This window comes from Hipposideros armiger, unplaced genomic scaffold (assembly GCF_001890085.2).
Source record: "Hipposideros armiger isolate ML-2016 unplaced genomic scaffold, ASM189008v1 scaffold_194, whole genome shotgun sequence".
Lineage (NCBI taxonomy): Eukaryota > Metazoa > Chordata > Mammalia > Chiroptera > Hipposideridae > Hipposideros > Hipposideros armiger.
Window position 1 is genome coordinate 1,693,396 of NW_017731544.1, and position 13,571 is coordinate 1,706,966.

The 13,571-nt window shown below is 40.6% G+C and overlaps 1 protein-coding gene across 1 annotated transcript in view; it reads left to right on the top strand.

The window, feature by feature from the left end:
* ANO6 (anoctamin 6) overlaps positions 1–13,571 on the top strand; it is a 194,864-nt gene that overhangs the window by 168,079 nt on the left and 13,214 nt on the right. Inside the window, exons 16-20 of the mRNA XM_019653066.1 lie at positions 1,406–1,631; positions 2,683–2,852; positions 3,052–3,149; positions 7,111–7,241; positions 12,612–12,817. Coding sequence (XP_019508611.1) covers positions 1,406–1,631; positions 2,683–2,852; positions 3,052–3,149; positions 7,111–7,241; positions 12,612–12,817 — 831 coding nt within the window. The remainder of the gene's footprint in view (positions 1–1,405; positions 1,632–2,682; positions 2,853–3,051; positions 3,150–7,110; positions 7,242–12,611; positions 12,818–13,571) is intronic.

The window sequence follows — 13,571 nt, forward strand, 5'->3', positions numbered from 1 at the left end:
GCGCCAAAAGGTTAAGCAATTTGCACAGGGTCCCACAGCTGGTGGCAGAGCTGGGATTCCAATGCAGGCGTCTGGCTCCAGAACCGTGCTGGTAATCACTCCCTCTGTTGCTCTCCCACGGGTGAAAACCAGCCGCCTCCCGTTACTGTAAACACAAGGACATGATTGGCTTGGTCCTGAAATTCACATTCTTTGTAGCTTTTCTCTTTCATTGAGTATAGTACATTGAGTATAATACATTCTTCTAGCATGTCCAAAAAGGTAGGGATAGGGAAAACCGTTTTAAAATGGGACCTTGAATGTGCATTGTTCAGTGGCAGAGGAAACCTGCCTGGAGGGCAGAGAAATCCTACCAACCACACTTGAACTATGCTTCAGAAACCCCCATGGACAGTGGGCCCATGCAGTCAAAAATACAATGGCTTAGTGAAATGAATCTTGGGCAAATGTAGGTTAGGAATAACTTCCAGTTTTAGGTCTTAAGATGCAAGCATGAAAAGTGTGTGAAGCTTTTATCAGCAGAGATCTACTGCCATTTCCAAAAGTTACCGCAGGGCACCTCTGTGGCTTCTGAACACTGGTCCTGTCCAGACTCTCACTTGGTACAGTAACTAGGACAACGGCTGGCACCTTTGACCCCTAAGCCAGTGATAGGCTCTCTGTGGGTAGGACACATAATACCCCTTAATGGCTTATAACTGAGCAAACAACACTTAACATATAACCCAAATAATTTCATACTTGTAGAAGGGATGGTTTCACTGGTTTTGCTATCCCAAAGGCTTTTTCTTTTTACCAGTACATGCTACTAGTTATTTCATTTTTACCCCATCTGAATATATACTCTCTAATCCCCCCCTTTTTTTAACTTTATTGGGGAACAGTGTTTTTCCAGGACCCATCAGCTCCAAGTCAAGTCATTATCTTCAATCTAGTTGTGTAGGGTGCAGCTCAGCTCCAAGCCAAGCCGTTGTTTTCAACCTAGTTGTGGAGGTTGCAGCTCACTGGCCCATGTGGGAATTGAACCAGCAGCCTTGGTGTTAAGAGCCTGCGCTCTAACCACCTGAACCAACCGTGCCTCTCCCCCCACCCTTTTAATAGACCTTTTTTTGAAGCAGTTTTAGGTTTATAGAAAAATTGCACAGAAAGTAGAGTCCCCATATAGCCTGCACACAGCTTCTCTTACTGTTAGCATCTTACTTTAGTGGATGCATTCTCTTTTGTCTTCATTCCTTTCCCTGTCTTTGAAATTTAACGTGCTCGATTTCCACCTTCTCTTGTGGCCGGTATGTGGGATTTAACATCACTTCACACATGCACCTTGCCCATGTAAGCGTGCGGCCAATTTTTCAGTGTGCAAATATGATTGTTGGCGAGTCTCATGCTGCTGTGTTTGTGTTTTCAGATCCTGCTGATCATCGCTTCAGTTATTGGGATCATTGTCTACAGGCTATCAGTGTTCATTGTGTTTTCTGCAAAACTGCCCAAGAACATTAATGGAACAGACCCAATCCAGAAGTATCTGACGCCCCATACAGCCACGTCCGTAACTGCTTCCCTCATCAGCTTTGTCATCATCATGATTTTGAACATCATCTATGAAAAAGTGGCAATCATGATTACTAATTTTGGTAAGTTCCTACCATCACTTAGGTCATTTCTAAGACATTTTTAGAACCTGGTTAAAATAGAGACTGTTATCTTTTAGGCATATCAATTCCAGTTATGTTACAACTTTTAGAAAATTTCAAGTATAAACATATTTTCTCTAGGCTATACTGGAAATGAATTATCTACAGCTTTGCATTATTAAAAGGGACAAAGCAAAGACAGTCATTATAATATCCGAACTGTGTGTAAACAGATCAGTGCTGAATAATATTTTCAATTACATTAGATCATGTACCCTATTGTTGAAAGTAAATAGTCTCTTTATTGCAAATAAGTGGAATAGGGTCATGGTTCCAGTGGCAGATATGCTCCTCTGTTGCTGAGAGGACAAGCAATCACACTGTTACGTGTCTTTTCCCGTTCTGTTCATATTAATATAGCTCCATTCTCATCAGCTCTGGCTTTTGTAATAAATGTTTCTTCTCTCTGGCTTGTATCCCAGGCAACTGCTTTGTGTCCAAAGTTAAGTGCTTCCCATATGCCACATATGCCTGGGTCACTCTCTGATTGGTGTGCTCGGTTATCATCTGAGAATGGTCAGCCCGATTTAAATTCTCAACTAGGAGGGATGACCTGCTTGGTCTCCCCCAAATGCTTCTAGCAAGTGGACCCTTGGTTTTGTTTGCTTTCTTTAACACCAACCTTATTGTCAGGAAGACAAGAGAATATCATTTAGCATGCTGTTCAAAAAAAAAAAAATGCTCTGTCTACTTAGACCTAAGAAAAGACAGTTCCTACCCATTTGGTAACGTTGTGCTTGTAAATGTTAAGGAACAGTTGAATATTTTTTGCCCTGTGGGATATTGTCTTTATGGGGGCGAAACTCTTATAACAATGTGTAAACTTGAATTAACACAAGTAGCTATATTAAGGAATTCAAAACAGCTTTAATGGAAACAGTGTGAATTGTATTTTTTTTTAAACATGTTAACTCATTTATCTGTGTCTTTGATTAGGGTCTCAAAGCTGTTCACAATTTTAAAGGCTTACTTTCCTTTGCTTTACCTACAGAACTCCCAAGGACCCAGACTGATTATGAGAATAGCCTAACCATGAAGATGTTCTTATTCCAGTTTGTCAACTACTACTCTTCGTGTTTCTACATTGCATTCTTTAAGGGAAAATTTGTAGGTTATCCAGGAGATCCTGTTTATTGGCTGGGAAAATACAGAAACGAAGAGGTATGACTATAGAATTATATTCTTTTGACAATTTAAGCTGCTTTGTGTTTTCTCTCAGTTGCTCAGCGAACAGTTTTTTCATTGTACATTCTTCGATTTTTTTTATCCTAAACAGAACATCAGAAACAAATGAAATTAAGGACTCTTTCATGTTAGACCTATCTAACATTTAAATGAGATTTTCTTTTTAATATTCCAGTGTGACCCAGGTGGCTGTCTCCTTGAACTAACGACACAGCTGACAATAATCATGGGAGGAAAAGCAATCTGGAATAACATACAAGAGGTGTTACTTCCGTGAGTATTAAGTTGTGTAATCTTGGGGATAGGACGGGATAGCACAGCCCACCCATCCAAGTCATTTCCCTTCATGTCCACATAGCTGCATGCCCACCTCTAAAATAAAGTAGACTACTCTATGTTTATTAAAAGTCTCCAGGTAAGATGGTCCAACCACCAGTGTAAGTGTATCCATGCTTATGCCGTCACTTCAGGTAAACCCATTGTTGCAAATTACAGTGACCCGAACTGTGCCTTCCGATATTTCTACTCTTCACCTAAAATATTTAGGCAGTATGTTTTGAATTATCTTTCCTTTGTTTGAAAACTAGGAATGCCAAGTGTTAGCCAAATTAGAGCGTGACTTGGGCTCTTCTCATCAATGCTTCATCTGTGTGTATAGGTGCCAGTTTCCTTCTAACTTTTTTCATACGAAATCCTAACATACCAAGGATATATTAGTTACTCTCGCTACCCAAAAGCATAATACATCCATCCCAAAAATACATAGGGAGGGGGAGAAAAGCCTTGTAAGTCAGCAGCTGTTTTCATGCCTTTTCATACAAAAATCCTAACATACCAAAGATATCTTAGTTACTCTTGCTACCCAAAAGTACTCCCATCCCAAAAACACACAGGAAGGGAGAGAAAAGCCTTATAAGTCAGCAGCTGTTTTCATGCCATTTAAATATATCAGAAAAAGACAAAGTGAAATGAATTCCACCATAAACTTACCTTCCTCCACCCTTAACCCCACTTGGGGTCCTTGGCTAGGATTCTTGGAGAAAATGAAGAAGCATATCTAACACTGTCATCAGGTTCGCTTCGGGGTTTCTCCAGCGCCTAGATCAGTACTTGGCATTTGGTAGGCTCTCTCAGCACCAACTGAGTGCATGAGTTACTCATATGTTTCAAATACATAACATCGGTAAACTAATAGAATTGTTCGTTGGACCCAGAAAACAAGCTCAGAGGTCTTTGGCCTTCCTAGCCTCACTTAGTATTTTGATATTTGAGGCATCGCTGGGAATTTTATACTTGACAAAAGGCTAGTAAGATTCCTGCATTATGCAACTCACTCTGGAGAAATTTTTATGATAAAATGTTAAAGAAATGGAGTTAAATATCCAGAATGCCAATAGCAACATCGTTTAGTGTTTAGATAATGGATGGCTGTAATTTCCTTCCCTTATATGTCTTCTCTATTTTCCACAATGGGTATGCACTACTTATATAATGAGAAAATTGAACTGTTATCTTGAGAAGGGATATTTTCTCTTACATGATTTGGCTAGAGTATGAACCAAAGACCTGAAATAAGAGAATTCTAAATACAGGTATCCCTCACTATCCACACTCACTTTTTAAATTCAGGAACAGTAAACTCAGGAATGAAATAGGATGCTTGTATTCAAAATTAGCCAGTGGGAATACTGTAGCATGTCCTAAACAGAAACGGTGATTATCTGTAGTATGGGGATTAGTGATGATAATGAAGATACAAAGAGAAAATGAGGTATAAAGTACTTCACATCATGCTTTCATAAAGGGCAACTTATTATGATGCTGTTATGCTTATACGCATGGTAAATTTCTAAGGAAAGTATTTTGTAGCCCCTGATAGTAGGAGGAAGCTTCCCATGCTGGCCAGGGGTTGAAGGGTCTGGTGTCTGTATTTTTTAAAAAATCTCTAGGTGATTCTCATGTGCAGTCAAGATTGATATCCCTGCACTAGAATCGCAACCCAGTAGAAAACCCAGAAGATCAAGGACAATAATGGATGAACTGCGACCCAAGATTTCCTTCTACAGAGGAGTGGTTCAACTGAGAAAGACTAAACAGGAGGCTCAGAGACTGTATCTCAGAACAGAAAGCTATTCAGAAAGACTTTTAATATGACCTATTATGGGTGAGGGCAGGCAGTACAGTACAAGAGGAAAATGCCAGATTAGTCATGCAAGTGGCTGCCAGCACAGAAGTGTCATCCTGACTCCAAATTGTGATAGATTTGGGGCCCCACTAATAGTAAAAGACCTGCTTTTGTGGGTCATGGAGAGGATTCAGCAAGAGGCTGAGGCTGGAAGTATGAGGCGGAGCAAAAAGTGAACCAATAGAAACCAGTATTCTCGAGTGTGGGCATTACGAAGGGTGATGGACATGTGTGGTCCTCGGTGCCACCTGCATCACACGGCCCCTGGAATGTCTGTAAAACTGCAGATCCCCAGACTTGACTGATTACAGAGCTTTGGGTTGGACCATAGGAATTAGCACTAATGTTGCCTGTTCTTACAAGTGCTGCCGTGAGATCCACCCATCCAGATGGCATTGTGTCCCCAGTCAAGACTCAAGTACTTTAGCCTGTATTTACAATTGGCCTCAGCCAGTAAACCTGCATTGGTCAAAAGAAGATCCCATACAAATATCCTTTGAATCATTTAATCCTGATAGCAACCCTGTTTTGTTTGAACTTGACCAACCAAAGTTAAATAGTGTATAAGCAAAGAAGGGTGGATTCTGGGGTGTCTGAGTCCATATCCCCTCCACATTCCACAGAAGTGGGGAAAGGTGATGAAGCCTGGGGCATGTTCTGAGGTAGAGAAACCTCCCTTTAGTAAACTTCTGGGAGTGGTCAGTGAAAAGTTAATGCTGACGTTAGTAGCAGTGGAAAACGCAGCATGGTAAGCTGTTTGTAATCTATATCTTACACCGTGTGTGTGTGTGTGTGTGTGTGTGTGTGTGTGTGTGTGTGTGTGTGTGTGTGTACATGCAGTGTATACAACCGCCTTTACGGTAGTGTGAAGCCTCCTTGTCCGAATTTGAAATCCATACAAATAAGTTCTTTAATCAGCTGAAGCTTAGATGTTTATATCCATTTTTGAAGTTGTTTGTTGTGCCTTTTCTGATGAGCTCCACAAGTCAACCACAAGCCAGCTGTTGCTCTCGGGGAACAACGGCTCTCTCTGCTATAGGTGCACCCCTCACTTCACTGCCAACTCCTGCTTCTTTTCAGGAAAATTTGCCATAAAAAAAGGGGAAAGCATTTATCTGGGCCACAGGCTTTGAGAAAGAGAAAAACATAACATATAAAAAGAGACAAAAGACAGCTCTGTGGGGACAGTATCCAGTCGCGGGTAGAAGCCCTAGGCCACCAGCCGAGGCTGTTTTTTTCTCACAGCTCTGCACTGTGACTTTGAGAAAATGTTTCACGTCTCTGGTCCTTGATCTGTTCAGGTTAAAATAGGGTCTTAGACCTGTTTTATCTAATGTCACAGTATGTCACTTTTCTCTCAGTGCCCCTCAATGGCTCCTCAATCTCCTCAGAGTAAAAAATGCCCAAATCCACACACTGGTCTCTTCATCACCCCCTGACCCCAGACTCGTCTCCTGCTAGCCCTGGACCACCAGCCCCCATACTGTCCATCACACGCGGGAGGCCTGCTCCTGCTTCCGGGTCTCTGTTCTCACTGTTCCCTCTGCCCCTTTGCCCCCTGCATACCTGTTCAAATGTCACTCTTACTGAGGCCTCCCTGCCATCATTCCCTCTCCTCCCTCCCACAAAGGCAAACATTCTCCACCTCTTGTCCCACTTTATTTTTCTCCACAGCACTCACTACCAGCTCACATGCTATGTCTGTATTCGGTGATTTCCATACTGCAAAGCCTATTTTGGATAATAGCACGGAGATGAAAAAAATAATAATAATAAAGTTAATCAAATGAGGGACAGTGTCTTTTAAAAACTAAACTGCCCACATGAAAAGGAGGTAAGAGAAAAAATAGCAGTTATGATTTTGATAAACCGAGGTACACAGTCAATACTATTTTTTAAAATATTTTTGACTAGGGAGGCAGCAATGAGAGATTTGGTGTGAAAATTAAAAAATTAATTTATTGGGAAGATGATGTATTCTGCCTGAGATATCACTTTCATGACCTTGGCCTGATAATGTCCTAATTTATAATTTGATCTCTTTGGCAGCTGGATCAAGAATCTAATTGGACGCTGTCACACAGTTTCGGGCTCAGAGAAGATAACCCCACGATGGGAACAGGACTACCATCTGCAGCTCATGGGCAGACTGGGATTGTTTTACGAATATCTTGAAATGAGTAAGTCATTAGTCAAGTTCTAGGTGCTATAAATTGTAGTGGAGCATGTTTTGGATCCCAGAAGTATGGATTCTCAAGCCACATAATTATTTAGCATATTGACATGAAAAGGAGCATGTTTTTTTCCACTAGATAAAATTATAGTCAGGCTTTCAAATAAGGTGACTGTGTATCTTTGTCAGTATTTATGTTGCGCAAAGCTAAAGATTTATTACCAACAAAATGGAATAGTCACTGAGGTACATCTTCACCATTAATTCTCAGAGCCTTCTAACCATGTTGCCTGAGAATGAACTCAGAACTATTATTAGATGTGATTCAGCTTGAGCTGGAGTCCATGCAGGAACAGCTGTTGGCTGATACACTTCTGAACCGAGTCATTTCAGCAAGCTGGTACAGAAAGCCTGTAGGAGCGTGTTGCTTCTTGTCGCAGGAGTGATCATAGCACCCGCCTCCCCTTCACACCTCACACTGCCTTTGACAGTGTATCTATTCCTTCTGGCCCGTGGTTTCTGCCTGGTTCCTTGAGTGACCTCAGGGCTAAGCACTGGCTTGAATTCAGAACCATTTTGCTGGCCTGGAATTAAGATTTAGCACAGGACTCCTTCTTGAATGTTTTTGTCCATTTGTGTATCATTTGCTTGGGCTCTGTCTCTCATCAGTGGAACTTGATTTTGAGCTCTCAGTTGCCTTTAAATGGATGCATCTCAAAATAGATTTCCATAGGAAACACCACCTTTTCTATTATGCATGACATGCTTATATGTAATAGATGTTTTGTATCTGTGCCCTTTCAGCTAACCATTGCATTGAATTACAATTTTTTTGAAGCTTAGGAGAATAGAAAGGAGGCACAACATTTTGGTTGACAGCCTTGCGCTTATGCTTAGGGAGTTTATGTTTGTAAAGACACCCCTTTGTGGTTCCTGCTTACAAGTCTGCAGAGAGAGAGCGCGGTTTTTATTAAATCACATTCTATATATAAAATAATTGCTTTTAAAAATATACGTTATACATGGAAGCACATCTGCTTCCTTCAGTGAGTGAAAAGTTCATCTTGCAGCTTCTTTAGCCAACAATGCTTTGCAGCCTGGAGTCTGATTCAAATTTCATTTTTGCTTTTGTTATGCTTTGTGATCATGTTGGATTAAGGGTGTAGCTGCCATACATAATGGAGAAAATATACTTATTTATTCTGTTTGTCTTCAAAAGGACTACAAGGCAATTATCAGTTATCTTAAAATAAGTCATAATTACAAATATTTCTTATGCAGCTATTATCAGCATTATTAATAACATTTTGGGGGCAGAAATAATTTATTTTAGCACCCCCAAAAAACTTGAAAAAAAGTTGTTTTCTGTGGTCAATTAGTCAAATGAATGACATTGAGAGGAAAAGAGGACTTTTAGAGTTTTTTAGTCTCATTAAAATAATTACCAACTAAGTAATTTGGCCTTGCCCTAACCTACCCTCCAAGAAAAGATGGAATAACAACTGTTACAGAATTTTTTAGATTTATTAAATTGTTTTCCTATTATCCAAATAATGCCTAATGGAATAGGAAAATTAATTTCTGAGCGCAGGAAGTCTTATTCTGTATGCAGCACCCGAGTGAAATCTATTTTTTGTTCTTTTAGTTTGTGGGAGATAGAATTTCCAAGTGCCTATCGAATTATTTTTGTTCCGCTAAAATAAATAGCGAGTTCCTTTGGTGCTGGTGTCATCACCACACAGTTTCTTCCTCCTTTTCGTTTCCCCGTATCCATTGATGACCACCATCTACCTTTAATTACGAAGGGAAATACCTTTTGACAAACCCGCCACCCTTCCTTAGGCCTTGTGCCTGCCCACCAGCTCCGTCCCCCTTGGCCTGAAATACCTTTCTCTTCCTGGGTGTCTGCGGAACTCCTGCCAGGCCTCAGCAGTGACCCTCAGCTTTTCATCCAGAAGAGCTGCTTTTTTCTCCAGGCGTTAACTTGATTCCTGTCTTAATGGCATGTGATCCTGTGCTTGTCTCTCTCCCTGGCTAGACGGTTCCTGTCGGAGGGAGCTAACAAGGCCTTTGCATTTTCCCGTCCTCAGCTGGAGCACCACTGCCTGGACCTAGTCCTCATAAATATTTATCTAAGTGACTGGAGCTTGGAGTTTCAACACACACATACAACTGTTAGCTGAGCTGCCGTTAACAGTGCCCCAGCCACCCCCACCGAGTTCTGGATGGCATATGTTGGTTTGTTTTTTTTTGGGGGGGGGGAGTGTCTCTGAGTCAAATTTCTTTTTAATTTTATTTAGTAAATTCCCCACCCTCCTTTGAGATTATTAGAGGAACCCAGATTGTTAACCAAAATTGCCTCCCCGAGTGTATGGTCCTGACTTCTGAGAACTGAGACACGGGGACATAAGAGAAATCGTCCGTCACTCTTCAATCTGGAAGTCCTGAATTGCCGCTTTGTGTTTCGAGCACAGCACAGACACCAGTCTCTCAGGAACATGGTGATGCCTTCCCAGTGGGGAGGTGCCATAAATGAAATTCAGGGAAGTGATGAAGTGGGCCCCGTTTTTCTCTGGTACTGCCTCTTCCACCCCTGCCATGTTAAAAATCTACTAAAACAATGACTCTTATTATTTTCTCCATTTTATTTACTGCAATAGCAACTGTTGTTCAACATCTCCTTGCACCCACCGCTTTTCCTCTCTCTTCAGTGCTACACATACCCTCCCCACACACACACACACTGTCCCAGGACTCAGTCCTGTCTTCCCCAACCCCCCATCGCTGCTCTTTCTGTCCACCACCTGCATGGACGTTTCCTCGTCTTTGCAGCATGGTCTTTCCCAAAGGGAAAAAAGCACTATAGCTAGGTAGTCTTAAAAAAAGTGTGAATACAGATATATACATACGCAATACATACACACACAGATACACACACAGCTTGGCTTTCTTTTTTCTTTTTTTTAATTAAGTAAAAACAAAAATCAAGGGGCAGGGGGAGCTTTCCACAGGCAGTAGATTGTTTGGCCATATCAAAAGCTGCCTGGTGATCAGCTAAATAAGGGCTGAAACGCACAGTGGCTTTGGAATATGCAGCCACCTGCAAAGTTAGCAACCAGCTTTGTTTCAGTGCAGTGGTGAGGGCTACAGCGGGATAGAGCGCTTTCAGGTGGGAATGAATGGTGAAGAAACAATCTAGGCACTTCTTCAAGAAACTGCACTTTACAGTGAAAAAGAAAGCGTGCAAAGTATCAGCAGTATAGGGTCATAAAAAAGTTCCAGGCACGTTATTTTTATTTTTCCAATGGGTGTAAATTTTTGCCTTGCTGAATTGATAGGTCTTTGCTTTCTTGCTTTCCTTTCTTTCTGTTCTTGGTTTCAAAAGTTGTTGAAAGTCCTTCTCACTTGAATATCAGAACAGATTATACCATCTGGAATATATTTTGGTGTCAAAAGTGAGGACTCCATAACAGTTTTCCCAATGATTCAGCTAAATGATCCAATACTTGAATCTACTGATTTGAAGTATGACTTTTATAATATATTAAAACCTGCATCTAAAACCTGAATATCTGCATCTGTTCTGTTTAATTCATGCTATTAATATCGCACCTGTTCTAAACTGTTTTAGTTACCATAGCATTATAATATACATTAGTAGTTCCTAGAACTGGCCCCATTTTATTGTTTTTTAGAATGCCCCTAATACTATAAGTTCAAACGTCCCTTCTCATTATTTCACTTGGGTACTTGTGTATATTTCATGAATTTTAGCATCACCTTTCAGCTCTTTTTCTGAAATCCATTTGGGATTGTAAACTAAATTTACATTCAAATTCTAAATTATATTTTGGAGAAAAAATTTGTTGTGTCTCCAAATGAGCTGGTCAATTAAAAGTATGGGACAATCTACCATTCACTTATTATTATTAGTTTTACTTTATTTTTTAAATCAATTATCATGTCTTAACATTTCTCACTAATGTATTTCTTAATAGTCTGTGCTTTTGCTATCATTCTAAATGGTGTATTTTCTTTTTTGAGGTTTTTTAACTGAGTTTATTGCTAATATAGTCCGAATTTCTGGCTTCTCTTGAATAATGAAATTTGGCAACATTTGGGCCTTCATTCCAACATGGCAGCTGTGAGTGGTTCCCTCCATTAGGACATGTACTTGCCATTTTACCAGTTTACAGTTAACTGCACCCATTCTGTTCATTCCTATTACTTGCCTGGCCCCTATAGGTGGATAAGTTCATTTAGGATTAGAGGAGTCATAGACACAGATGTTGACATCACTGCCATGCTGCTGACTTTATGACGTCACCAACTGTGGTCCTTGCCTCTCTGATTTCCCTGAATAGGACTATTCCTGCCTGGCCTGGGGACCTGCCAGACCTTTCCTGCCCTATCTGCTCTTCTGTAACACAGCCTGGCCTCTCAGACCAGAAGCACATACCAGCTTCTCCTACCTTGCCACCCGTCCACAGTATCACCCTTCCTGGCCAGCGTGGTCCCTCCCCTTGTCTGGGCAGTAGCCCTAAAGGGGCAGTACGTTTTCCGTTCATCTGCAGTCTTCATTACATTACCTGTACTAGTTTACTTTAAAGGTGTGCCATTTAGGAGGGAGGGGTCTAAAACTGAAAAGTACACTATAGTATAGTGTATATATAGCATATGCTGTGTAAATTACAGACAAGGAGAAAAGCACTTCTCAGCCACCACCTGAATCTTGACTTACTGTGACCACAGACTACAACAACTTCAAGATAAAATTTCCTATAGGATTATATTTTGACTTAGTAAGTCATATCACATACCTTTCTGTGATTTGCGATATTATCACAAATTCTCTGAATGCACTGCGCTTGCATTCGCAGACTCGGGGAGCTTGCCCATTTGCCTATTTTCAGCATATTTCCTCCAACATTCTCTAAGCATAGTCTTCCCAAAGGTGCATGTCTCTTAACTTGTTAGATACTGCCACAGTATTTTTTTTTTTAAATCCTGAATCTCGAATCATCTTCCAACATTTCTATTATTTCAACACTGAGAATGGAAAATATGCTAAGAGCATCCCAAGATTATTTACCAGCAAATAGCTTTGGTTGATTAAAGATTTTTAAATAATAATATTCCTATTAAGTATATGTATATATGTGTCAGAAACAGGCTGTAATTTGTCTTTTTCCCCAAAGACCTCATATTTGTGTTTTGTTTGGATTCTGTCACTGTTGAACACTATTATTACCATGGATGTCTGTTCTCTTTGGGGTTTAGTTTGTTGTTTGCCTTTCTCTTTCTTTATAAGAGTAAAGGAAAACATGTTGCCCTTCCATCATCACCACTCCATGATGTGTGTCCATTCCATTGACAGTTATTCAGTTTGGGTTCGTCACCTTATTTGTGGCCTCTTTTCCACTGGCCCCTCTGTTGGCTCTGGTGAACAATATACTGGAAATAAGAGTGGACGCGTGGAAAATGACCACCCAGTATAGACGCATGGTGCCAGAGAAAGCCCAAGACATCGGAGCGTGGCAGCCCATCATGCAAGGAATAGCAATTCTGGCTGTGGTGACCAATGTGAGTAAAACCTAGGCTTCACAGGGTAAAGATCTTGCAAAGTCCAAAAATGCATTAGCCTTGCTACCTGAGGAATCAAATGTTTGGTATTTCTTAAAATGGGAGAAAGATGCCAGGACTATCATCCAGATAAACAATAGTTGTTATAACTGTAATTGTTATTATTTAATGTATTTGAATTGTTTGTTGATAATTATTTTTTGTGACTTACGAATTCAAGACCTCTTACAGAGGCAGTTGCTAAGAAGAGGAACCATTATACTATTGCACATTTACTAAAGTTTTTATTCAGTAGTAACATGGTAATAGTAATAACAATAAGTACTGACTCTTTTAATCCTCCCATGACTATATAAAAGGAGTTATCCAAAAGTGCTTTCGTAATGGAAACAGAAATCGGTCCATTTAGATTTTGAGGGGCCTAAAATAACAGCTATCATTCCACCATATCTTACTGTATATTCCAAATTATCAACTTAAAATATTACCTATTTGATGATGAAGTCTGAACACTGTGCATTCTCCATCCTGTGTTACCTTCCTTGTCTCCTAAGGCAGAGGTTCTTCAAGGAGGTGGGGTTGGGCAGGTCTCATCTTTCCCTCCCACCCCACCCCTTAGTCTATGCTAGCCACTCTCTGGTCATTAGCTAAGCAGCCTCATATCCTGCGTGTATCCAAGCTGTGAGGGAACAGAACTCACTGGTTTACAACCTGATTGATTATGGACCTGTCGGAACAGTTAGTATGTCTCTCT